Source organism: Salvelinus alpinus, chromosome 5 (assembly GCF_045679555.1).
Source record: "Salvelinus alpinus chromosome 5, SLU_Salpinus.1, whole genome shotgun sequence".
Taxonomy (NCBI): domain Eukaryota; kingdom Metazoa; phylum Chordata; class Actinopteri; order Salmoniformes; family Salmonidae; genus Salvelinus; species Salvelinus alpinus.
In genome coordinates, this window is record NC_092090.1 from 20,443,900 (window position 1) to 20,471,199 (window position 27,300).

At 47.2% G+C, this 27,300-nt stretch overlaps 1 protein-coding gene across 2 annotated transcripts in view; it reads right to left on the reverse strand.

Annotated features, from left to right (window-relative positions):
• The window catches only part of adamtsl3 (ADAMTS-like 3), a 236,604-nt gene that overhangs the window by 51,450 nt on the left and 157,854 nt on the right, over positions 1 to 27,300 (reverse strand). Inside the window, exons 13-17 of one of the 2 annotated variants that reach the window (XM_071400865.1) lie at positions 24,321 to 24,531; positions 23,641 to 23,788; positions 18,857 to 18,941; positions 13,704 to 13,999; positions 10,545 to 10,677 (exon numbers count right to left, since the gene is read on the reverse strand). In XM_071400865.1, the coding sequence (XP_071256966.1) occupies positions 10,545 to 10,677; positions 13,704 to 13,999; positions 18,857 to 18,941; positions 23,641 to 23,788; positions 24,321 to 24,531 (873 nt within the window). Of the gene's footprint in view, positions 1 to 10,544; positions 10,678 to 13,703; positions 14,000 to 18,852; positions 18,942 to 23,640; positions 23,789 to 24,320; positions 24,532 to 27,300 lie in introns of those variants that run through there. The other variant, XM_071400866.1, reaches the window with a different exon arrangement.

A 27,300-nucleotide genomic window follows, 5' to 3' on the forward strand; every position in this document is an offset into this window, starting at 1 on the left:
AATGCTTAGTTACAGGCCCTTCCCAACAACACAGAGAGAAACAACAGGTGTAGACTAACAGTGAAATGCTTAGTTACAGGCCCTTCACAACAACACAGAGAGAAACAACAGGTGTAGACTAACAGTGAAATGCTTAGTTACAGGCCCTTCCCAACAACACAGAGAGAAACAACAGGTGTAGACTAACAGTGAAATGCTTAGTTACAGGCCCTTCACAACAACACAGAGAGAAACAACAGGTGTAGACTAACAGTGAAATGCTTAGTTACAGGCTCTTCCCAACAACACAGAGAGAAAACACAGGTGTAGACTAACAGTGAAATGCTTAGTTACAGGCCCTTCACAACAACACAGAGAAAAAACACAGGTGTAGACTAACAGTGAAATGCTTAGTTACAGGCCCTTCCCAACAACACAGAGAAAAACAACAGAGAAATAATAACACAAGGAATAAATCCACAATGAGTAACGATAACATGGCTATATGCACAGCGTACCAGTACAGAGTCGATGTGCAGGGTACGAGGTAATTGCGGTAGATATGTACATGTAGGTAGGGATAAAGTGACTAGCCAACAGGATAGATAATGAACAGTAGCAGCAGTAGCAGCGCCCTCCTGTCCTCCCTGTTCATGACTGCGGGGCCAAGTTTGCAGACGATACAACAGTAATAGGCCCGATTACCAACAATGACGAGACCGCCAACAGTGAGGAGGTGAGGGCCCTGGCGGAGTGGTAACAGGAAAACAACCTCTCCCTCAACGTCAACAAAATGAAGGAGCTGATCGTAGACTACAGGGGACAGCAGAGGGAGCACGCCCCTATCCACATCGACGGGACCGCAGTGGAGAGGGTGAAAAGCGTCAGATAAGTGACAGTCTGAAATGGTCCACCCAGACAGTGTGGTGAAGAAGGAGCAGCAGCGCTCTGTTAGATCACTAGGTATGGTTGTGTGTTGTTACATATTACTGCACTGTTGGAACTAGGAACACAAGCATCTCGTTGCACCCGGAATAACATATGTGACTAATAACATTTTATTTTATTTGATATGTGATGAGTCAAAAGGGTCAATGAAGATAGTTAAATAGTTAACCAAATAGCTACCTGGACTAACTATTTAGCAGTCTTATGGCTTACGCCTCAATCACACCGACAGCGTTATTGTGCAAAACGGTACGCACTATCACCTCGATATGTGAGCAACAAAAGTTCAACATTCACCTTCTGCTACCATTTCTGTCAAGCCGGCTACGCACACAATTTGATTAAATATGTTGGACAAATCCAACGTGTCCAGCACACAGAACGCACTGCAACTGTCTCTGCAACGCCATGCTGCAGGGCAAACGCAGCGGTCCATTGGAAATGAATGTACTTCTGGTGTATCGAAACACTGTAGGAGAGAGATGGTGGCTGCGTCCCGAATGGCACCTATTCCTTATGTAGTGCACTACTTCTGACCAGGGCCCATAGGGAGTCATTTGGAACACAATCATGGTGCCTTCATCCACCGTCTTATGTAAGAGTGAGAAAGCAAAAGAGGAAACAGTGTTTATCTAAGAGGTCTATTTTAAGAGCTCCCGGATAACTGATGAGAATACCGTACCATCTTAGTACCTCAGAGACAACACTCCCAGGGCTTTGTTCTGACTGGGATCACAAGTATTTTTGTGCATCCCAAATGGAACCCTATTCTCTGTATAGTGCACTACATTTAACTAGGGCCCATAGGGCTCTGGTCAAGAGTTGTGCACTATGTAGGGAACAGTGTGCCATTTGGGATGCAGTCTTTGAGACGTCTGTATTTATAAGATCATAAATAGCACAGCAGTCTTCTACTCTGCAATAACCATCATCTTCATGAAACAGAAACCTGGATGCAGACGACCACAAGAGAAGATCTACTGCTGACAAAACCTGCCATCAAAGTAGTTATTCTACTCTAAATGGTATATTTACTTCTGCTTTCTTTCTGTTTTTATGCATTATGATAAAACACTGCTCTTATTAGAGTCAATAAAACGATTTGATCTTAATCAAGATCAGCATTTTCCTGAACGCAGCGAGCACTAGCCCTCTGAGCCAGCTGTCCTGCTGCCTTTGGGTTAGTGATTGGAAAAACAATCTGTGATGTGTGTGTGTGTGTGTGTGTGTGTGTGTGTGTGTGTGTGTGTGTGTGTGTGTGTGTGTGTGTGTGTGTGTGTATATGTGCTTGACTCTCATCAAATTCTCTCTTAATGAGAGCACAGTCTGACTAGCCATTTAGAATCAATCAGAGACTTTTCCTTGAACATTAACCAGGTTCCTGCCTCTTTTGCTCAAACACACACACACACACACACACACACACACACACACACACACACACACACACACACACACACACACACACACACACACACACACACACACACACACACACACACACACACACACACTTGCTCTCTCTCAGTTTCTCTCTCTCTCTTGTTACGACCGTTCAATGTTAGCCACAGATATAACCATACACTACCCTGCAGACCATATTTTACAGGTTAGCTAGACTCATATCCTTGAGCATGTGTCCCAAGAGAAACAGACCAAGAGAAAAATAAACGTACCCGTAATAGCGCCATTGTGTGGTCGATATCAATTTTCTTGCACATTTCCAGTCCTCACAGTGTTTGGAACATGTGTACCAAGTTCCGTTACAAAACGAATATCCGTGACTGATTTATATGCATTTATGTGACAGAACACGCCCAAGTGAATGTTTATTTGTCAGTTGCGGCAATGTTGTTTGACGCACTAACCTGGATTATAATGCGCTTACAGACCTTGGTCTATAGATTTCAGATATCAAGTTTGGTGAAGATCGAGTCATTCGGTGCCAGAGGAGTAGTGTTTTAAGTGTTTTTCAAAAAATAAAAAATCATCATAACGAATTTGATGGATTCTTGAGGCAAGTTTGTTCTGTATGATGAGAGGGAAATATGTATAACATTTCATGGCTCTAGGTCACACAGGATGCGGGGGCTGACCTTTCAAAGTTTGCATTTTCAATCGCTTGTTATAGAGCCACTATGTGGCCAATCGGCATGGTATTGCATGAGAGGGTGTGACTCTTGGGCCTTTACCATGTTGCTAAGTTACACAATCCTGGGCCTTTTCATCTCACAGGAATTAGAATGTTATCACCAAAACAGCAGAAAAAGGAACACAATAATATCAATAAGGAAGTGGAACAAATACAAGAGAGTTTCAGCAGCTTTGCAGCTTGAACCCCAAACAATAAAATACAAGACTACTAACACAAAGTAAACAGCTCAGTAGAACAGAATAAACATTTTAACATCAGTATAATAAAGGAAGGGATCATTTATAGTCCAATATTTACAAGTGTATTGGGGAAGGCGGGGAAGTATATAAATTGAGCAGTATAATAAGAGTCTGGTAGCAGCAGTTGTGATGTGTATGTAGCATGAATGTGTGTGTGTGTGTGTGTGTGTGTGTGTGTGTGTGTGTGTGTGTGTGTGTGTGTGTGTGTGTGTGTGTGTGTGTGTGTGTGTGTGTGTGTGTGTGTGTGTGTGTGTGTGTGTGTGTGTGTGTGTGTGTGTGTGTGTGTGTGTGCTAAGGTGCAGAGAATCAGAGCAGGTGGTCAGTCCAGTTTAAGTGTTCAGCAGTCTAATAGCTTGTAGAAACTGTCTCTGAGCCTGTTGTTATCAGACCTCATGTTCCGATACCGTCTGCCCGACGGGAAGGGAGAGAACAGCTCGTGGCTGGGATGTGTGGAGTCCTTGATGATGCTGTGTGCCTTCCTCAGGCACTGTTTCAAGTAGATTTCGTGGAATGCGTGGGAGTACGGTCCCAGTGATTTACTGGGCCGTCTTCACCACCCGCTGGAGGGCCTTGCAGTCATGGCCGGAGCAATACCCATACCAGGCCATGATGCAACCAGTCAGGATGCTCTCGATGGTGCAGCGGTAGTATTTGGAGAGGACCCGGGGCGGCATGCCAAATTTCTTCAGCCGCTTTAAGAAGAAGAGACGCTGTTGTGCCCTCTTGACAAGAGTGGTGGTGTTGTTGGTCCATGGCATGGCTGGTACCCACACTCTTACCAACCTCTCCATGCCCACTGTCCTAGTGCCACAGACTTGGGGTGTATCTCAATAGTGGGATTGAAGGGAAGGAGATGAAGGAAGGGGAGCTGCTTTAGACTATTGAGATACACCCAGGATCAGGGACAAACGCTACTCCTGGCTGGTATGGGCTGTCACCCAAATCCCTGCCCACCTCCATGCCCACTGTCTGTGTGGCATCATAGGGCTGTCTGTGTGGCATCATAGGGCTGTCCGTGTGGCATCATAGGGCTGTCCGTGTGGCATCATAGGGCTGTCTGTGTGGCATCATAGGGCTGTCTGTGTGGCATCATAGGGCTGTCTGTGTGGCATCATAGGGCTGTCTGTGTGGCATCATAGGGCTGTCTGTGTGGCATCATAGGGCTATCTGAATGAACAAGCCTTGCGTGAGCTCAACTCTGGGGCCAGAGAGTCTACTGTGTTTCTGCGGTTGGAGAAACAACTTTACTCAGGTTACTGCTGAAGCCATTAGTAGTTGTTATGTCAGACCACAAACTCCAATTGCATTATTATTCAAGCCTCTCCACGATGCAGTAATCATCTAGATGTACTGTATATTCTAAGTTTGATTCCACCATAGAAAACAGAAATGTATTTGCAATGTTTATCCTAACTTTAATTACAAAGATGAACCTCATTTCCAAGTTATTCTAACGTTGAATGAAAAATTATTTGTTTTTAGAAGCTGTGCTTCACTCAAAAGGTATGTCTTCGTCCCAAATGGCTCCCTAATCTCTATTTAGTGCACTTTGGGCCCTGGTCAAAAGTAGTGCACTATATAGGGAATAGGGTACAATTTGGGACTAAACCTATGTCTCTGTAGGAATATATGGCTGACACTTAAATGATTTCATAACAAGTAAAAAAAAAAAAAACACTAGTTGAGACCTTGCCAGTGATATTGGAACCACCTGCGTTCTGTGTATGTTAAAAACTACACAAGCTAGTTCCATGGATTGTGACGGCAATTTGGGGCTTGGTTGGTTGATCCTTATCTTTAGGTCTGGCTCTGGGTACTGCGTGTGTCTGCCTGTCTGGCTCTGGGTACTGTGTGTGTCGGCCTGCCTGTATTTGTCTCTGGGTACTGCGTGTGTCTGCCTGTCTGGCTCTGGGTACTGTGTGTGTCGGCCTGTCTGGCTCTGGGTACTGCGTGTGTCTGCCTGTCTGGCTCTGGGTACTGTGTGTGTCGGCCTGTCTGGCTCTGGGTACTGCGTGTGTCTGCCTGTCTGGCTCTGGGTACTGTGTGTGTCGGCCTGTCTGTCTCTGGGTACTGTGTGTGTCTGCCTGTCTGGCTCTGGGTACTGTGTGTGTCTGCCTGTCTGGCTCTGGGTACTGCGTGTGTCTGCCTGTCTGGCTCTGGGTACTGTGTGTGTCGGCCTGTCTGTCTCTGGGTACTGCGTGTGTCGGCCTGTCTGGCTCTGGGTACTGTGTGTGTCGGCCTGTCTGTCTCTGGGTACTGCGTGTGTCTGCCTGTATCTGTCTCTGGCTACTGTGTGTGTATGCCTGTATCTGTCTCTGAGTACTGTGTGTGTCGGCCTGTATCTGTCTCTGGGTACTGCGTGTGTCTGCCTGTATCTGTCTCTGGGTACTGCGTGTGTCGGCCTGTCTGGCTCTGAGTACTGTGTGTGTCGGCCTGTATCTGTCTCTGGGTACTGCGTGTGTCTGCCTGTATCTGTCTCTGGGTACTGTGTGTGTCTGCCTGTCTGGCTCTGGGTACTGTGTGTGTCGGCCTGTCTGGCTCTGGGTACTGTGTGTGTCTGCCTGTATCTGTCTCTGGGTACTGCGTGTGTCGGCCTGTCTGGCTCTGGGTACTGTGTGTGTCTGCCTGTATCTGTCTCTGGGTACTGTGTGTGTCTGCCTGTCTGGCTCTGGGTACTGCGTGTGTCTGCCTGTATCTGTCTCTGGGTACTGCGTGTGTCGGCCTGTCTGTCTCTGGGTACTGCGTGTGTCGGCCTGTCTGTCTCTGGGTACTGCGTGTGTCTGCCTGTATCTGTCTCTGGGTACTGTGTGTGTCTGCCTGTCTGGCTCTGGGTACTGTGTGTGTCGGCCTGTCTGGCTCTGGGTACTGCGTGTGTCTGCCTGTATCTGTCTCTGGGTACTGTGTGTGTCGCCCTGTCTGTCTCTGGGTACTGCGTGTGTCTGCCTGTATCTGTCTCTGGGTACTGTGTGTGTCGGCCTGTCTGGCTCTGGGTACTGCGTGTGTCTGCCTGTATCTGTCTCTGGGTACTGCGTGTGTCTGCCTGTCTGGCTCTGGGTACTGCGTGTGTCGGCCTGTCTGGCTCTGGGTACTGTGTGTGTCGCCCTGTCTGTCTCTGGGTACTGCGTGTGTCTGCCTGTATCTGTCTCTGGGTACTGTGTGTGTCGGCCTGTCTGGCTCTGGGTACTGCGTGTGTCTGCCTGTATCTGTCTCTGGGTACTGTGTGTGTCGCCCTGTCTGTCTCTGGGTACTGCGTGTGTCTGCCTGTATCTGTCTCTGGGTACTGTGTGTGTCGGCCTGTCTGGCTCTGGGTACTGTGTGTGTCTGCCTGTATCTGTCTCTGGGTACTGTGTGTGTCGGCCTGTCTGGCTCTGGGTACTGTGTGTGTCTGCCTGTATCTGTCTCTGGGTACTGTGTGTGTCTGCCTGTATCTGTCTCTGGGTACTGTGTGTGTCGGCCTGTCTGGCTCTGGGTACTGCGTGTGTCTGCCTGTATCTGTCTCTGGGTACTGCGTGTGTCTGCCTGTCTGGCTCTGGGTACTGTGTGTGTCTGCCTGTCTGTCTCTGGGTACTGCGTGTGTCGGCCTGTCTGGCTCTGGGTACTGTGTGTGTCTGCCTGTATCTGTCTCTGGGTACTGTGTGTGTGCTGACAAACTGCCTGGGAGCTCCTCAGTGGTGAAACTCCTCCTCCTTCAATCAGTGGTGAACCAGGTGGAACAAATCTTCCAGGCAATCTGGGCGTGCCAGCACCTGGCTCTGCTGTTGTCTTTAGACCGCAGTGAAAGGAGCATTTATAACACCACAAGACCAAAGAAACTTCATCTTTGTGATCAAGGTGACTGTGCAAGTCAAAGCCCTCCACAAAACTGTGAAAGACAGCCGGTAAGCGCCATATTAGCCATGCTTGGCTAGACTGACTTAAGCAGTGCACTGCTAATGATACTCTGGAAAACACAGACTCTTAACTCTTAATTTTGATAGGATTTTTTCAGTGGTATTTATAACTTCAAATGTTGTTTGTGGGGTATAAAGGAAAAGTAAGAAGAGCCAAATTCATTATTGACAAAGAACTTGTTTGAAATGGTTAAAAGTAATTTAAACTTTGTAGAAATCTTAGTAAACCAAGTTCTTAATTCAGTAACAAATGTATAGTCTAAAAAATCTTTGGCTAAAAAATGTAAGATTTGTCTGCTTAAAACTACTGATTAGAAAATAAATGTAATTTTTTACTACTAAAAATATTTGGGATGTATTTGGCTGAAATGCAAATTTAGAGAAAATATACTGATTCTGCTCATTTGATTAAAAATGGTGGGTTTCTATTTTGGGAAACATTTGCTTAAAAGTGGAAACCTTGTGTTTTATGGTGGCAGAAATGTGTTTATCTGGGGTGAATGTGGATAATTTTGTGTATTTGATTGGGCTGTCAACTCAAATAGTAACTTGTATTTGTCATCTCTTTTGAGGTTTTTCACCTGTTTACTGCCAACCAAAGAATGGTAAATAAAAGACAAACAACTGATTCCATGGCTGTTTATTGAGTGAAATCCAGTTAAAATCTTCATGTGGAGGGACTGTCCTTTTCAAGTGGGGAATTGCACAAGAAAGAGGTCAACTTGACAGTGTGTGTCTGCCTGTCTGGCTCTGGGTACTGTGTGTGTCTGCTTGTCTGGTTCTGGGTACTGTGTGTGTCGGCCTGTCTGGCTCTGGGTACTGCGTGTGTCTGCCTGTCTGGCTCTGGGTACTGCGTGTGTCTGCCTGTCTGGCTCTGGGTACTGCGTGTATCTGTCTCTGGGACTGTGTGTCGGCCTGTATCTGTCTCTGGGTACTGTGTGTGTCGGCCTGTATCTGTCTCTGGGTACTGTGTGTGTCGGCCTGTATCTGTCTCTGGGTACTGTGTGTGTCTGCCTGTATCTGTCTCTGGGTACTGTGTGTGTCGGCCTGTATCTGTCTCTGGGTACTGTGTGTGTCGGCCTGTCTGGGTCTGGGTACTGTGTGTGTCTGGCTCTGGGTACTGCGTGTGTCTGCCTGTATCTGTCTCTGGGTACTGTGTGTGTCTGCCTGTATCTGTCTCTGGGTACTGTGTGTGTCTGCCTGTATCTGTCTCTGGGTACTGTGTGTGTCTGCCTGTATCTGTCTCTGGGTACTGTGTGTGTCTGCCTGTATCTGTCTCTGGGTAATGCACGCACGCCGGCACGCACACACACACACGGCCCTAACACATCTGGACAAGAGGAACACCTATGTGAGAATGCTGTTCATTGACTACAGTTCAGCATTCAACACTATTATTCCCTCCAAGCTCGACACCAAGCTCAGAACCCTGGGTCTGAACACCACCCTCTGCAACTGGATCCTGGACTTCCTGACGAGCAGACCACAGGCTGTGAGGATTGGCAACAACATCTCCTCCACACTGACTCTTAACACAGGGGCCCCCCAGGGGTGTGTCCTCACTCCTCTGCTGTACTCCCTGTTCACCCATGACTGTGTGGCGACACCCACTCCATCATCAGGTTTGCTGACCACACCACGGTTGTAGGCCTGAGTCAGCCTATAGGGATGTGAGTGAACTGGCAGGACAACAAGCTTTCTCTCAATATCAGCAGAACAAAGGAGTTTATTGTCGACTTCAGGATGCAGATGAGGGAACACGCCCCGATCCACATCAACGGCACTGCAGTAGAAAGAGTCAGCAGTTTTAGGTTCCTCCACGTCCACCTCACCGAAGACTTGACATGGACCAACAACACCACCGCTCTTGTCAAGAGGGCACAACAGGATCTTTACTTCTTAACTTCTTATGGCTGCAGGGGCAGTATTGAGTAGCTTGGATGAAAGGTGCACAGAGGTGCCCAGAGTAAACAGCCTGCTCCTCAGTCATAGTTGCTAATATATGCATATTATTATTAGTTTTAGATAGAAAACACTCTGAAGTTTCTAAAACTGTTTGAATTATGTCTGTGAGTATAACAGAACTCATATGGCAGGCAAAAACCTGAGAAGTTCCACTACCTGTTTGAATTTTTTCTGAGGTGGCAGATTTTCAACCAAGCTCTCAATGAAATTACAGCGAGATATGGATGAGGTTTCACTTCCAACGGCTTCCACTAGATGTCAACAGTCAACAGAACTTTGTCTGATGACTCTAATGTGAAGGGGGGCTGAAGGAGACAGGAATGAGTAATCACTGCCATGAGCTGATCACGCATTCACCATGCGCCTTCACAAGAGGAGGACGTCCGTTCCACCGCTCTTCTGAAGTCAATCTAATTCTCCGGTTGGAACGTTATTCAAGATGTATTTTAACAACATTCTAAAGATTGATTCAGTACATCGTTTGACATGTTTCTACTGACTGTTACGGAACTTTTGGACATTTCGTCACGTTTTAGTGAACGCGCTTTGTGACTTTGGAATTGTTTACCAAACGCGCTAACCAAAGTAGCTAATTGGACATAAATAACAGACATTATCGAAAAAATCAAGCATTTACAGTCAATAATAGAGTAGAAAAATAAGTCTATATACAATGTGAGCAAGTGAGGTGAGATAAGGGAGGTGAAGGCAAAAACAAAAAAGGCCATGGTGGCGAAGTAAATACAATATAGCAAGTAAAACACTGGAATGGTTGATTTGCAGTGGAAGAAAGTGCAAAGTAGAGAGAGAAATAATGGGGTGCAAAGGAGGAAAATAAATAAATACAGTAGGGAAAGAGGTAGTTGTTTGGGCTAAATTATAGATGGGCTTTGTACAGGTGCAGTAATTTAAACACTTGCCCCCCAATCCCCCCTTCCCCAATACATGTGTAAATATTGTACTAGAATTTGTGCCTTCCTGTATTATACTTATGCTAAAATGCTTATTTCTATTCCACTGAGCCATTTACTTTATGTTTGTAGTTTTATATTTTATTATTTGTTATTGTTGTTGCATTGTCGAGAAGCAACCTGAAAGTTAGCATTTCGTTGGACGGTTATACCATGTGTATCCTGTTCATACAACTAATAAAACTTCAAACTTAAAAAGCACACACACACACACACACACACACACAAACAGGTGTATGCTAATGAGCGGGTATCGTTGCATGACAACAGAAGATGGTTCCGGACAGTATCGATCATTAGTCAAACATAGAATGTAAATGAGTTGTTGTGATTGGCCTGAACTTCAACCCAGCCAGCCAGTCAGAAGAGGATTGCCTAATGTGTGTTAGATTCTCACCTTGGGGGACACGGCTCGGGGTTGCAGATGCGGCCCATGACTGGAGGGCGGCTGGAGGGGTCACAGAGAGAATCGTCAACCTCCTCTCCTCCTCTCTCCCGGCTCACACACCTGACCACTGCTGTCTGTCTCCCTGGGGGAGAGGGGGAACAGAGTTAGAGAGAGAGGGGAGGAGGGGGGGCAGGCTTAGAGAGAGAGGGGGGGTTTATGTGGAGAATGACAAGGTGGAGAGCAAGGGAGAATGACAAAAGAGAGAAAAACAGAGAGGTAAGGAGACCAAAAACGGAGAACAACAGAGAGGGCAAGTTGAGAGAGGGCGAGTTGAGAGAGGGCGAGCTGAGAGAGGGCGAGTTGAGAAAGGGAGAGTTGAGAGAGGGAGAGTTGAGAGAGGGAGAGCTGAGAGAGGGAGAGTTGAGAAAGGGAGAGTTGAGAGAGGGAGAGCTGAGAGAGGGCGAGCTGAGAGAGGGAGAGTTGAGAGAGGGAGAGCTGAGAGAGGGCGAGCTGAGAGAGGGAGAGCTGAGAGAGGGCGAGCTGAGAGAGGGCGAGCTGAGAGAGGGAGAGCTGAGAGAGGGAAGAGGGCGAGCTGAGAGAGGGAGAGCTGAGAGAGGGAGAGCTGAGAGAGGGCGAGCTGAGAGAGGGCGAGCTGAGAGAGGGAGAGCTGAGAGAGGGAAGAGGGAGAGCTGAGAGAGGGAGAGCTGAGAGAGGGAGAGCTGAGAGAGGGAGAGCTGAGAGAGGGCGAGCTGAGAGAGGGAGAGCTGAGAGAGGGAGAGCTGAGAGAGGGAGAGCTGAGAGAGGTAGACCTGAGAGAGGGCGAGTTGAGAGAGGGAGAGTTGAGAGAGGTAGAGCTGAGAGAGGGAGAGTTGAGAGAGGTAGAGCTGAGAGAGGTAGAGCTGAGAGAGGGAGAGTTGAGAGAGGGAGAGTTGAGAGAGGTAGAGCTGAGAGAGGTAGAGCTGAGAGAGGTAGAGCTGAGAGAGGTAGAGCTGAGAGAGGGAGAGTTGAGAGAGGGAGAGCTGAGAGAGGGAGAGTTGAGAGAGGTAGAGCTGAGAGAGGGAGAGCTGAGAGAGGGAGAGCTGAGAGAGGGAGAGCTGAGAGAGGGAGAGTTGAGAGAGGGAGAGCTGAGAGAGGGAGAGCTGAGAGAGGGCGAGCTGAGAGAGGGCGAGCTGAGAGAGGGCGAGCTGAGAGAGGGCGAGCTGAGAGAGGGCGAGCTGAGAGAGGGAGAGCTGAGAGAGGGAGAGCTGAGAGAGGGCGAGTTGAGAGAGGGCGAGCTGAGAGAGGGCGAGTTGAGAGAGGGCGAGCTGAGAGAGGGAGAGTTGAGAGAGGGAGAGTTGAGAGAGGGAGAGCTGAGAGAGGGCGAGTTGAGAGAGGGCGAGTTGAGAGAGGGCGAGCTGAGAGAGGGCGAGTTGAGAGAGGGCGAGCTGAGAGGGCGAGCTGAGAGAGGGAGAGTTGAGAGAGGTAGAGCTGAGAGAGGGCGAGTTGAGAGAGGGAGAGCTGAGAGAGGTAGAGCTGAGAGAGGGCGAGCTGAGAGAGGGCGAGCTGAGAGAGGGAGAGCTGAGAGAGGGAGAGCTGAGAGAGGGAGAGCTGAGAGAGGGAGAGCTGAGAGAGGTAGAGCTGAGAGAGGTAGAGCTGAGAGAGGGAGAGTTGAGAGAGGGCGAGCTGAGAGAGGGCGAGCTGAGAGAGGGCGAGTTGAGAGAGGGCGAGCTGAGAGAGGGCGAGCTGAGAGAGGGCGAGCTGAGAGAGGGCGAGCTGAGAGAGGGCGAGCTGAGAGAGGGCGAGCTGAGAGAGGGCGAGCTGAGAGAGGGCGAGCTGAGAGAAGTAGAGCTGAGAGAGGGAGAGTTGAGAGAGGGCGAGCTGAGAGAGGGAGAGTTGAGAGAGGGAGAGCTGATAGAGGGAGAGTTGAGAGAGGGCGAGCTGCGCGAGGGCGAGCTGAGAGAGGGAGAGTTGAGAGAGGGCGAGCTGAGAGAGGGAGAGCTGAGAGAGGGCGAGCTGAGAGAGGGAGAGCTGAGAGAGGGAGAGCTGAGAGAGGGCGAGCTGAGAGAGGGCGAGCTGAGAGAGGGCGAGCTGAGAGAGGGCGAGCTGAGAGAGGGCGAGCTGAGAGAGGGAGAGTTGAGAGAGGGCGAGCTGAGAGAGGGCGAGTTGAGAGAGGGAGAGCTGAGAGAGGGAGAGTTGAGAGAGGGCGAGCTGAGAGAGGGCGAGTTGAGAGAGGGAGAGCTGAGAGAGGGAGAGTTGAGAGAGGGCGAGCTGCGCGAGGGCGAGCTGAGAGAGGGCGAGCTGAGAGAGGGCGAGCTGAGAGAGGGAGAGCTGAGAGAGGGCGAGCTGAGAGAGGGAGAGCTGAGAGAGGGAGAGCTGAGAGAGGGCGAGCTGAGAGAGGGCGAGCTGACAGAGGGAGATAGTGGGGTTAGAGAAACAAAGAGGTCACACGGACACTGAGATAGAAACAAAGCATCTACTGCAGGGGTTTGACTACTTGTTCTTCTAAATGAATAACATTTTTGTTTTGGAGGGAAACTAACTCAATATACTTTAAAATGACTGAAACCAAATCCAAACTGTGTAGAAATAATAATGAACCTATATTCATACAGTTTCTTGACTGTTTTAAGCAATTTTCACTGTGGCCTTCCGACCTTCATTAAAGAACAAATGCTGCCCCCGGGGGGAAACGACACCCCCGACCTCCTGTATATGACTATGAGAATCCCATCCTGTATAAAATATTATTATTATTAAGGAGCAAAATAAATAAAAGGAGCAAAATAAATAAATACAGTAGGGAAAGAGGTAGTTGTTTGGGCTAAATTATAGATGGGCTTTGTACATATGACACTTTAATAAGAAAGCCATCTCACAGGGTAATAGTGAAGGAGTTATTTGAGTCATTACCAGATTTATCATGTAGACAAGAATGTTGCATGTTTGGGATAATGCTAGAGTACAACCCTTTTTCGTAATGTTTGGAATTTAGAATTATACCTAGGGTAATGTTTAGGATAATGTTTGTTTTAATGTTTGGGATTATGTTTTGTATGACTTTTTGGGATAATGTGGCAGTATTATTTCAGATAATGTTTGGGGAAATATGTTTGGTATGATGGTTGGGATAACAATGTTACAATGTTTGGGACAACGTTTGGGTTTCGGTGAAGCACCGGTGCAGCTCACCTGTAGCACAGGAGGCCGAGCAGCCACTAAAGCCCCTGTAGTCCCAGTGGTGGGGCTCCTCACCCTGGGTGTGAGGGCCTTGAAGATCCTGGAGGTCAGGAGAGAAGCCTGGGCCTAGAGTACAGGCTCCCCCATCGCAGGGCCTCTCCAGCTGGGGCCGCTCTTCACCGCACTCCTCCTCGGGCAGGTCCACCTCCGTCTGGGTGAAGGAGAGGAGGACACGACACTTCAGCTCCCGTGTCTGTTTGCCGAGCCCACAGGTGACGCTGCAGGGAGACCACGGCCCTGGGATTAACCTGGAGAGTACACACAGAGAGGAAGACTCAGCGAATGGAGTTAGGTAACACTGAGATGAACACGGATGAAATTGTATATGTCTGTTTTTGACCGTCAAAAGTAAAATGCATCTCTACTTTTTTCATAAGAATTAAGTCGTTTCATACAACAATTTTAAAAAACGGACAATTTGTATGTTTTTTTCCCAAAATAACCTTCAAAGAACCCCCTGTATACAGTTCATTTTGAACAGTATTCAGACCCCTTGACTTTTTCCACATTTTGTTAGGTTACAGACATATTCTAAAATGTATTAAATAGTTTTTCCCCCCTCATCAATCTACAAACAATACCCTATAATGACCAAGCAAAAACAGGTTTGTAGAAATTTTTGCTAATTTATAAAAATAAAAACAGAAATATCACATTTACATAAGTATTCAGACCCTTTACTCAGTACTTTGTTGAAAACCCTTAGACAGCAATTAAAGCCTCACATCTTCTTGGGTATGACGCTACAAGCTTGGCACACCTGTATTTGGGGAGCTTCCCATTCTTCTCTGCAGATCCTCTCAACCTCTGTCAGGCAGGATGGTTGCTGCACAACTATTTTCAGGTCTCTCCAGAGATGTTCGATTGGGTTCAAGTCCGGGCTCTGGCTGGGCCACTCAAGGACATTCAGAGACTTGTCCCGAAGCCACTCCTGCGTTGTCTTGGATGTGTGCTGAGGGTCGTTGTCCTGTTGGAAGGCGAACGTTCACCTTAGTCTGAGGTCCTGAGTGCTCTGGAGCAGGTGTTCATCAAGGATCTCTCTGTACTTGGCTCTGTTAATCTTTGCCTCAATCCTGACTAGTCTCCCAGTCCCTGCCGCTGAAAAACACCCACACAGCATGATGCTGCCACCACCATGCTTCCTCCAGATATGACGCTTGGCATTCAGGCCAAAGAGTTGAATCTTGGTTTCATCAGACCAGATAATCTTGTTTCTCATGGTCTGAGAGTCTTTAGTTGCCTTTAGGCAAACTCCAAGTGGGCTGTCATGTGCCTTTTACTGAGGAGTGGCTTCCGTCAGGCCACTCTACCATAAAGGCCCGATTGGTGGAGTACTGCAGAGATGGTTGTCCTTCTGGAAAGTTCTCCCATCTCCACAGAGGAACTCTAGAGCTCTGTCAGTGTGACCATTTGGGTTCTTGGTCAGCTCCCTGACCAAGGCACTTCTCCCCGATTGCTCAGTTTGGCCGGGAGGCCAGCTCTAGGAAGAATGATGGAGGCCACTGTGTTCTTGGCGACCTTCAATGCTGCAGAATTGGTTTGGTAGCCTTCCCCAGATCTATGCCTCGACACAATCCTGTCTCTGAGCTCTACGGACACTTCCTTTGACCTCATGGCTTGGTTTTTGCTCTGACATGCACTGTCAACTGTGGGACCTTATATAGACAGGTGGGTGCCTTTCCAAATCATGTCCAATCAATTTAATTTACCACAGGTGGATTCCAATCAAGTTGTAGAAACATCTCAAGGATGATCAATGAAAACAGGATGCAGCTGAGCAACATTTTGAGTCTTATAGCTAAGGGTCTGAATACTTATGTAAATAAGATATTTCAGTTTTTTTTTATTTGTAATACATGTACAAACATTTCTAAATACCTGTTTTCACTTTGTCATTATGGGGTATTGTGTGTAGATTGCTGAGGATTTTTTTTATGTAATCCATTTTAGAATAAGGCTGTAATGTAGCAAAATGCAGAAAAATTAAAGGGGTCTCAATACTTTCCAAAGGCACCGTATGGTTCTAACTAGAACCCTCTATGAAGGGTTCTACCAATAACCATTTTATAATCTAAAGGTTATTCCTAGAACCGTCTGTGAATGGTTCTAAATCAAATCAAATCAAATGTATTTATATAGCCCTTCTTACATCAGCTGATATCTCAAAGTGCTGTACAGAAACCCAGCCTAAAACCCCAAACAGCAAGCAATGCAGGTGTAGAAGTTCTCTACCGAGAGCCTTTTCATCTTTGGGGGGGTTCTTCCTATAACCCTCCATGAACAGTTCCATTAACCCTATTAGACTTTAAAATGTAATTAGTTATGACAATACATTGCATGTATCATAAGGCCTTCATTTGAGGGCCTAATTATACCCTAACACAGCAGTGTTAGGAATATCCTGGTTTGCAGGCCACATCAGGCCTTCAAGTCACATTAAACTGGCATTATATTGGAATCCAGCCAGTTAGGATATCCTGCAACCTGCATTCAGAATGACTGCCAGGGTAGGGAAGACTGAATACTGAGACTCAATCATCTAAACTGGAACAACCATCTCAGTAACGGGTATAATAAATCCAATTTCTAACATATTGGATTCGTTTAAAAAACGGTATGTTATTTATCTTTGTGTAGCATAAAATAAATCAACCAAGCAATGCACATGCAAAAACATAGATTACAGTAAAACAAACAATTCCGAAAATCTCGCTGCAATAGAGCATGCTGGGAAATATTATATATGGTTCTATGTAGAACACTTCTGGCCTTTCAAAGAAACATCAAAGAACCGTTTCTTCCAAAAAGGGTTCTTAGGATGTTAAAAGTTCGAGGTAGAACCCTTTGCCTTACAAAGAACCTTGTCTTCCAAAAAGGGTTATTCTGATCAAAACAGTTCTTGGTAGAACCCTATCCCTCCGAAAAAAGACTGTAGGAAAATCATGCCATTTGGAATGCAGACTAACACTGAATGACAGACACGTTCTGGCTCAGCCAACCAAACACAGACCGACTGAAGTCCAAAGCTGTACTCTGACACACATTTTGGATACACAGTATATTTCAGTGAAAGAACAATCTTTTACATTTGTAGTGTGTTGTATCTATACTCAGCGGGGAGGGAGGTAAAGAGGTGGGAAAATAGACGGAGAGACAGAAAGAGAAAGAAAGAGACAGAGAGAGCATGAAGAATGAAAAAAAGAAAATTTCTTCATAAACAAAATAAAGTGACAGAAATCAGATCGTGACAATATTCATGTCTTGTATCTTTCTGCTGCTTATAAAAGTAATGTAATTCCAGAGGGTTTGTGAAAGTAGTTACATTTGTCCAATTGTCCCCCAAAGCCAGATGAGAAAGTCAACACATACACACACACACACACACACACACACACACACACACACACACACACACACACACACACACACACACACACACACCCTGGTCCCGCTGTCTAAACATTCTTCTAGCGCTTGGGATTCCGTTTTATGGGACCTGCTATTCCCTCACAGCCGTAGTGTGTCATGTTTGGACCGGTGTGTTGTGTGTGTGTGTGTGTGTGTGTGTGTGTGCATGCGCGCGTGTGCGTGTCTGTCATGTTTAGACTGTGTCATTAAGAAAGATCATGATGATGTCAGAATGTAAATGAAAATGGAGAAAACAGAGTCTTCTATGTACGGGGGTGAATGACTGATGTAAAGTGCTTTACTTCCAAAGACGTTGGGAACTAATGAGGGTGAAAGAGGTGGTGGGGAGGCTGTGTGTGTGTGTGTGTGTATCTGTGTGTGTGTGTGTGTGTGTGTGTGTGTGTGTGTGTGTGTGTGTGTGTGTGTGTGTGTGTGTGTGTGTGTGTGTGTGTGTGTGTGTGTGTGTGTGTGTGTGTGTGTGTGTGTGTTGGGAACTCTCTGAGGATGTGTCTGCAAGGGGTGTGGGAGATGTCTGCGAGTGTGTGTGTAAGAGAGTGTGTGTGGGTGTGTGAGCCTCTAGACCTGACAGATCCCAGGGTGTGTGTGTCAGTACTAACAGGACCACAGCAGCAGGACATAATCACATGCTCATCACCAACAGAGCAAGGAGAGGAAACCCACCAGGACATTAGCACAGACTGTGGATAAGCTCTGGCGGTGTGTGTGTGTGAGTTATCAGGCCCGTGATAAGGGCTTGTGTTGGAGATATCCGGACCGCCATGCTCAGTGACTCAGCCTCTACACACGCATGCATGCACGCACACACCACCGGAATCCTGGAGTGTTCTCCTATATATAGCAACATGAGTAACCGTGCGGAAAAGGAACGTTAAAAAGGGAAGTCTGTCTCTGATAGGGGTTAGGCACTACAGCAGTAATACAAGACAAGTTATCAAGGGAAACAGCCAATCTGGCAACCCTTTGCTCAGACTATACTGAGGGTTGCCAGATCTGCTGTGTTCCTGATAAGTTTTTCAACTACTGCTGGGTCTCTCTCCTCTGTGAACTCTTAACCTTTTACTGCAGTGGGCTAAATCAGGGTCACACAGAGTGTTTCTTGGTAGTCTTAAACAAATCTACTTTCAAACAAAAGTATATACCACACACACATGGTTATGGGCTTACAAAAAAGAAGACACCTGTACCATGTCAGATGTAGATGTGAAATGTATTAAATGTTGAGTTTGCATCCCAATATTACACTTTATATACAATACAGACGACTGAAATATAACAAAACTGTTTGACATAGAAACACCGGATTTTATGCATTTAAAAAAAATATATGTTTAATAATTATGAAATTACAAATACCGTTCCACCCATGAGGCCACTAGAGGGTGCTTTAGTAATTTGACTGCAGGAAAGGGCCACACACATTTACTCCACATAGTGTTTAATGAACCGCTGTAATAGATGCCTTTGGTAGACCACAGCCGACCGCGGCGGAGGAGGTATGCACACACGCATGTGTATGACTGCTTCTTCATGTGTGTGTTTATATGCATGTGTGTGCCTGCCTGCATGCACTGTAAGTGTGTGTGTGTGTATATCAGAGTGTGAATACATATGTGTGTGTGTGTGTGTGTGTGTGTGCGTGCGTGCGTGCGTGCGTGCGTGTGTGTATCTCTACTTACGTTGGTTCCTCTGTAGCGGTGCGTTGTTCTTCCAGCTCCTGGGCTTGTTTTAACCAGGGGAGCTTGGCCTCCACAGGAACTGACTCTAGACCAGATATTACACACACATAGTTAGTCAGCTGCCTTACACTGGGCAGGGTAACTGACTCCAGATCTACCCATTTCTGATGAATTGCACACATCCACAAGGGTTGGCCTAGGATAACACTGCAATGTGTGGAACATCTCTCTCTCTCTGGTTTTACTATCCTTGTGGGGACCAGAACATTTATTTACTATCCTTGTGGGGACCAGAACATTTATTTACTATCCTTGTGGGGACCAGAACATTTATTTACTATCCTTGTGGGGACCAGAACATTATTTACTATCCTTGTGGGGACCAGAACATTTATTTACTATCATTGTGGGGACCAGAACATTTATTTACTATCCTTGTGGGGACCAGAACATTTATTTACTATCCTTGTGGGGACCAGAACATTTATTTACTATCCTTGTGGGGACCAGAACATTTATTTACTATCCTTGTGGGGACCAGAACATTTATTTACTATCCTTGTGGGGACCAGAACATGTATTTACTATCCTTGTGGGGACCAGAACATTTATTTACTATCCTTGTGGGGACCAGAACATTTATTTACTATCCTTGTGGGGACCAGAACATTTATTTACTATCATTGTGGGGACCAGAACATTTATTTACTATCCTTGTGGGGACCAGAACATTTATTTACTATCCTTGTGGGGACCAGAACATTTATTTACTATCCTTGTGGGGACCAGAACATTTATTTACTATCCTTGTGGGGACCAGAACATTTATTTACTATCCTTGTGGGGACCAGAACATGTATTTACTATCCTTGTGGGGACCAGAACATTTATTTACTATCCTTGTGGGGACCAGAACATTTATTTACTATCCGTGTGGGGACCAGAACATTATTTACTATCCGTGTGGGGACATTTCTCCAGCCCGCAAGGAAAAATGCTATTTTAGGCTGAGGAATTAGGTTTAGGGTTACAGTTAGTTAGGGTTAGGGTTAAGGTTAGGGTTAGGTTAAAGGGTTACGGTTAGCGGTTAGGGAAAATAGGATTTTGAATGGGAATCAATTGTTTGGTCCCCAAAAGGAGAGTAAAACAAATGTGTGTGTGTGTGTGTGTGTGTGTGTGTGTGTGTGTGTGTGTGTGTGTGTGTGTGTGTGTGTGTGTGTGTGTGTGTGTGTGTGTGTGTGTGTGTGTGTGTGTGTGTGTGTGTGTGTGTGTGTGTGTGTGTGTGTGTGCGTGCGTGCGTGCGTGCGTGCGTGCGTGCGTGCGTGCGTAAGAGAGACTGTGTGCGTGGGTGTGCAAGGCCCTGACTGACCCTGACTGACCCTGACTGACCCCAGCATGAAAACGACCAAACCAATCACCATACTACTAAATCAGAAGAGAGGGGTGGTTCATTTACAATACATCTCCTCCTCTCAACCAAATGATCATCCTTACTATTTCACTGGGAGACTTTTTAAAAGCAAATATTTCTCTCAAGTAGCTCCTATTTTCACCCACCATTTACTCCAGATGTCTGCCACGATGCCAGTTTTGACTCTTTGCCAACATTACTGAAGCCTGGAGTTCTAGAGCCAAACCCACATCACTGCACACACACTCCACACTCCACACACAGACTTTCTGATACACCCCCCCCCCCCCACACACTCCACACTCCACACACAGACTTTCTGATACACCCCCCCCCCCCCCACACACTCCACACACAGACTTTCTGATACACACCCCCCCCCCACACACTCCACATTCATTCCACACACAGACTTTCTGATACACCCCCCCCCCCCCCCCACACACACACACACACATACACACATATACACACCCCAGTGGTCTTTAGTCTCCAGTCCCTCAGCCATATCTAGCTGTGATAATGAAGCCCTATGACTTAGTTAATTGTCTTCTGTGTAAATATTTGCTTGCCAGATTGAGTTTTACTCCTGACTGTATGTAGATGGGGGCGGCTGACAGTATTAGCTGTATATAGACAGGGGGAGGCTGACAGTATTAGCTGTATGTAGACGGGGGGGGGGGGGCTGACAGTCTTAGCTGTATGTGGATAGGGGGAGGCTGACAGTATTAGCTGTATGTAGAAGGGGGAGGCTGACAGTATTAGCTGTATGTAGACGGGGGGGCTGACAGTCTTAGCTGTATGTGGATAGGGGGAGGCTGACAGTATTAGCTGTATGTTGACAGGGGGAGGCTGACAGTATTAGCTGTATGTAGACGGGGGAGGCTGACAGTATTAGCTGTATGTAGACAGGGGGAGGCTGACAGTGTTAGCTGTATGTTGACAGGGAGAGGCTGACAGTATTAGCTGTATGTAGAAGGGGGAGGCTGACAGTATCAGCTGTATGTAGACAGGGGAAGGCTGACAGTATTAGCTGTATGTCGACAGGGGGAGGCTGACAGTATTAGCTGTATGTAGACAGGGGGAGGCTGACAGTATTAGCTGTATGTAGACAGGGGAGGCTGACAGTATTAGCTGTATGTAGACGAGGGAGGCTGACAGTATTAGCTGTATGTAGACAGGGGGGGGGGGGGCTGACAGTATTTGCTGTATGTAGACAGGGGGAGGCTGACAGTATTAGCTGTATGTAGACAGGGGGAGGCTGACAGTATTAGCTGTATGTAGACGGGGGAGGCTGACAGTATTAGCTGTATGTAGACAGGGGGAGGCTGACAGTGTTAGCTGTATGTTGACAGGGAGAGGCTGACAGTATTAGCTGTATGTAGAAGGGGGAGGCTGACAGTATCAGCTGTATGTAGACAGGGGAAGGCTGACAGTATTAGCTGTATGTCGACAGGGGGAGGCTGACAGTATTAGCTGTATGTAGACAGGGGGAGGCTGACAGTATTAGCTGTATGTAGACAGGGGAGGCTGACAGTATTAGCTGTATGTAGACGAGGGAGGCTGACAGTATTAGCTGTATGTAGACAGGGGGGGGGGGGCTGACAGTATTTGCTGTATGTAGACAGGGGAGGCTGACAGTATTAGCTGTATGTAGACGTCTACATACAGCTAATACTGTCAGCCTCCCCTGTCTACATACAGCCAATACTGTCAGCCTCCCCCTGTCTACATACAGCTAATACTGTCAGCCTCCCCCTGTCGACATACAGCTAATACTGTCAGCCTTCCCCTGTCTACATACAGCTGATACTGTCAGCCTCCCCCTTCTACATACAGCTAATACTGTCAGCCTCTCCCTGTCAACATACAGCTAACACTGTCAGCCTCCCCCTGTCTACATACAGCTGATACTGTCAGCCTCCCCCGTCTACATACAGCTAATACTGTCAGCCTCCCCTGTCAACATACAGCTAATACTGTCAGCCTCCCCCTATCCACATACAGCTAAGACTGTCAGCCCCACCGTCTACATACAGCTAATACTGTCAGCCTCCCCCTTCTACATACAGCTGATACTGTCAGCCTTCGCCTATCCACATACAGCTAAGACTGTCAGCCGCCCGCCCGCGTCTGACATACAGCTGATACTGTCAGCCTCCCGCTGTCTATATACAGCTAATACTGTCAGCCGCCCCCATCTACATACAGTCAGGAGTAAAACTCAATCTGGCAAGCAAATATTTACACAGAAGACAATTAACTAAGTCATAGGGCTTCATTATCACAGCAGTGTTAGCTGTATGTTGACAGGGGGAGGCTGACAGGATTAGCTGTATGTAGACGGGGGGAGGCTGACAGTATTAGCTGTATGTAGACGGGGGAGGCTGACAGTATTAGCTGTATGTTGACAGGGGGAGGCTGACAGTATTAGCTGTATGTAGACAGGGGGAGGCTGACAGTATTAGCTGTATGTCGACAGGGGGAGGCTGACAGTATTAGCTGTATGTCGACAGGAGGAGGCTGACAGTCTTAGCTGTATGTCGACAGGGGGAGGCTGACAGTATTAGCTGTATGTGGATAGGGGGAGGCTGACAGTATTAGCTGTATGTAGACAGGGGGAGGCTGACAGTATTAGCTGTATGTCGACAGGGGGAGGCTGTCAGTATTAGCTGTATGTAGACAGGGGGAAGCTGACAGTGTTAGCTGTATGTTGACAAGGGGAGGCTGACAGTATTAGCTGTATGTCGATAGGGGGAGGCTGACAGTATTAGCTGTATGTTGACAGGGGGAGGCTGTCAGTATTAGCTGTATGTAGACAGGGGGAGGCTGACAGTATTAGCTGTATGTCGACAGGAGGAGGCTGATAGTATTAGCTGTATGTAGACAGGGGGAGGCTGACAGTATTAGCTGTATGTCGACAGGGGGAGGCTGACAGTATTAGCTGTATGTTGACATGGGGAGGCTGACAGTATTAGCTGTATGTCGACAGGGGGAGGCTGACAGTATTAGCTGTATGTTGACAAAGGGAGGCTGACAGTATTAGCTGTATGTCGACAGGGGGAGACTGACAGTGTTAGCTGTATGTAGACAGGGGGAGGCTGACAGTATTAGCTGTATGTTGACAAGGGGAGGCTGACAGTATTAGCTGTATGTCGACAGGGGGAGGCTGACAGTATTAGCTGTATGTTGACAGGGGGAGGCTGTCAGTATTAGCTGTATGTTGACAAGGGGAGGCTGACAGTATTAGCTGTATGTAGACAGGGGGAGGCTGTCAGTATTAGCTGTATGTAGACAGGGAAGGCTGACAGTACTAGTTGTATGTAGACAGGGTGGGACACACACATAAACACAGACACATTGGATACTGTACCTCTGGGTTTGTGGCATGCGACAGGTACCAGGCAGTCTTCTTTGATATGTGGTTTGAGGGATGTGTTACAGCCACCAGTGTGCTGTCCCCTGTGGTCAATACACAGGACCACTCTGTACCGCAACCCACGGCCACACGTCACTGTGCACTGCAAAACACACACACACACACACACACACACACACACACACACACACACACACACACACACACACACACACACACACACACACACACACACACACACACACACACACACACACACACACACACACACACAGTTACAATAGCACACACTATAACCAACCACCAGTTTATATAAACGTAATACTGACTTTATATAAATTGTATATGTTATATGCACATAAGCTCCTGTTCTTACCACATACAGCCAGTTCATATAGGCTTCATAGCCAGTTCATAGAGGCTTCATAGCCAGTTTACAGAGGCTTGTAGCCAGTGGCAGTGGCTTCAAGTTCTTCTGTGTGCACATCACTGAGAGAGCTGACTAGAAACGATTCGGTTGGCTGTTTTATGTGTGGATTAATTGTCGGAGTAGAGGACCTTGTAAATTTCAGGTAAAATAAAAACTCAATGTTTATATCCCAGGACTATAACACCTGCTAAACTGTGTATGCGATCAATAAACAGTGATTAGATGTTTTCACTTGGTAGCTCACCTGAGACCACTCCATGGCAACCCACTGTGGACAGGTGAAGCTGTTGCAGCTCTGCTGCGTGATTGGCCGAGGGGAGTGTGTGCACTTCCACTCCTCCACCTGAGTGATCTGTCCGTGGGCGTCGTCCTCAACACACACCACGCTGCGCTCCTGCAGCCCGCCACTCTCCCCACACGACACTGAACACTCCGTCCAGGGACCCTGCTCCCACCTGGGGAGAAACAGCAATAAGATGCGTAGAACTCTTTAGAATGCATTATACAGTGACATAGCATAGGAGTAGCTAACACTGAGCTATAACATGGTTGTGACTATCTGAGACCCTTAATTCAGTGACATAGCATAGGCATAACACAGAACACAGGGACATGGAATAGAATGAGATGTATTTGTAACCACACAAAGATGTAGGGAGAATATATATACTCAGAAGATGTTTGACACGTCCTCTCTGTTACTGACAGTAGATAATAATGTCATAGTACTACAGTAGTACAGGCTCTGTGATAGACTAGTGTCCTGTCCAGGCTACTACAGTAGTACAGGCTCTGTGATAGACTAGTGTCCTGTCCAGGGTACTACAGTAGTACAGGCTCTGTGATAGACTAGTGTCCTGTCCATGGTACTACAGTAGTACAGGCTCTGTGATAGACTAGTGTCCTGTCCAGGGTACTACAGTAGTACAGGCTCTGTGATAGACTAGTGTCCTGTCCAGGGTACTACAGTAGTACAGGCTCTGTGATAGACTAGTGTCCTGTCCAGGCTACTACAGTAGTACAGGCTCTGTGATAGACTAGTGTCCTGTCCAGGGTACTACAGTAGTACAGGCTCTGTGATAGACTAGTGTCCTGTCCAGGGTACTACAGTAGTACAGGCTCTGTGATAGACTAGTGTCCTGTCCAGGGTACTACAGTAGTACAGGCTCTGTGATAGACTAGTGTCCTGTCCAGGGTACTACAGTAGTACAGGCTCTGTGATAGACTAGTGTCCTGTCCAGGGTACTACAGTAGTACAGGCTCTGTGATAGACTAGTGTCCTGTCCAGGGTACTACAGTAGTACAGGCTCTGTGATAGACTAGTGTCCTGTCCAGGGTACTACAGTAGTACAGGCTCTGTGATAGACTAGTGTCCTGTCCATGGCTACTACAGTAGTACAGGCTCTGTGATAGACTAGTGTCCTGTCCAGGCTACTACAGTAGTACAGGCTCTGTGATAGACTAGTGTCCTGTCCAGGGTACTACAGTAGTACAGGCTCTGTGATAGACTAGTGTCCTGTCCAGGGTACTACAGTAGTACAGGCTCTGTGATAGACTAGTGTCCTGTCCAGGGTACTACAGTAGTACAGGCTCTGTGATAGACTAGTGTCCTGTCCAGGGTACTACAGTAGTACAGGCTCTGTGATAGACTAGTGTCCTGTCCAGGGTACTACAGTAGTACAGGCTCTGTGATAGACTAGTGTCCTGTCCAGGGTACTACAGTAGTACAGGCTCTGTGATAGACTAGTGTCCTGTCCAGGGTACTACAGTAGTACAGGCTCTGTGATAGACTAGTGTCCTGTCCAGGGTACTACAGTAGTACAGGCTCTGTGATAGACTAGTGTCCTGTCCAGGCTACTACAGTAGTACAGGCTCTGTGATAGACTAGTGTCCTGTCCAGGCTACTACAGTAGTACAGGCTCTGTGATAGACTAGTGTCCTGTCCAGGGTACTACAGTAGTACAGGCTCTGTGATAGACTAGTGTCCTGTCCAGGGTACTACAGTAGTACAGGCTCTGTGATAGACTAGTGTCCTGTCCAGGGTACTACAGTAGTACAGGCTCTGTGATAGACTAGTGTCCTGTCCAGGGTACTACAGTAGTACAGGCTCTGTGATAGACTAGTGTCCTGTCCAGGGTACTACAGTAGTACAGGCTCTGTGATAGACTAGTGTCCTGTCCAGGGTACTACAGTAGTACAGGCTCTGTGATAGACTAGTGTCCTGTCCAGGGTACTACAGTAGTACAGGCTCTGTGATAGACTAGTGTCCTGTCCAGGGTACTACAGTAGTACAGGCTCTGTGATAGACTAGTGTCCTGTCCAGGGTACTACAGTAGTACAGGCTCTGTGATAGACTAGTGTCCTGTCCAGGGTACTACAGTAGTACAGGCTCTGTGATAGACTAGTGTCCTGTCCAGGGTACTACAGTAGTACAGGCTCTGTGATAGACTAGTGTCCTGTCCATGGTACTACAGTAGTACAGGCTCTGTGATAGACTAGTGTCCTGTCCAGGGTACTACAGTAGTACAGGCTCTGTGATAGACTAGTGTCCTGTCCAGGGTACTACAGTAGTACAGGCTCTGTGATAGACTAGTGTCCTGTCCAGGGTACTACAGTAGTACAGGCTCTGTGATAGACTAGTGTCCTGTCCAGGGTACTACAGTAGTACAGGCTCTGTGATAGACTAGTGTCCTGTCCAGGGTACTACAGTAGTACAGGCTCTGTGATAGACTAGTGTCCTGTCCAGGCTACTACAGTAGTACAGGCTCTGTGATAGACTAGTGTCCTGTCCAGGCTACTACAGTAGTACAGGCTCTGTGATAGACTAGTGTCCTGTCCAGGGTACTACAGTAGTACAGGCTCTGTGATAGACTAGTGTCCTGTCCAGGGGGTGACTACAGTAGTACAGGCTCTGTGATAGACTAGTGTCCTGTCCAGGGTACTACAGTAGTACAGGCTCTGTGATAGACTAGTGTCCTGTCCAGGGTACTACAGTAGTACAGGCCCTGTGATAGACTAGTGTCCTGTCCAGGGTACTACAGTAGTACAGGCTCTGTGATAGACTAGTGTCCTGTCCAGGCTCCTACAGTAGTACAGGCTCTGTGATTGACTAGTGTCCTGTCCAGGGTACTACAGTAGTACAGGACCTGTGATAGACTAGTGTCCTGTCCAGGTGGTGTACTACAGTAGTGCAGGCTCTGTGATAGACTAGTGTCCTGTTCAGG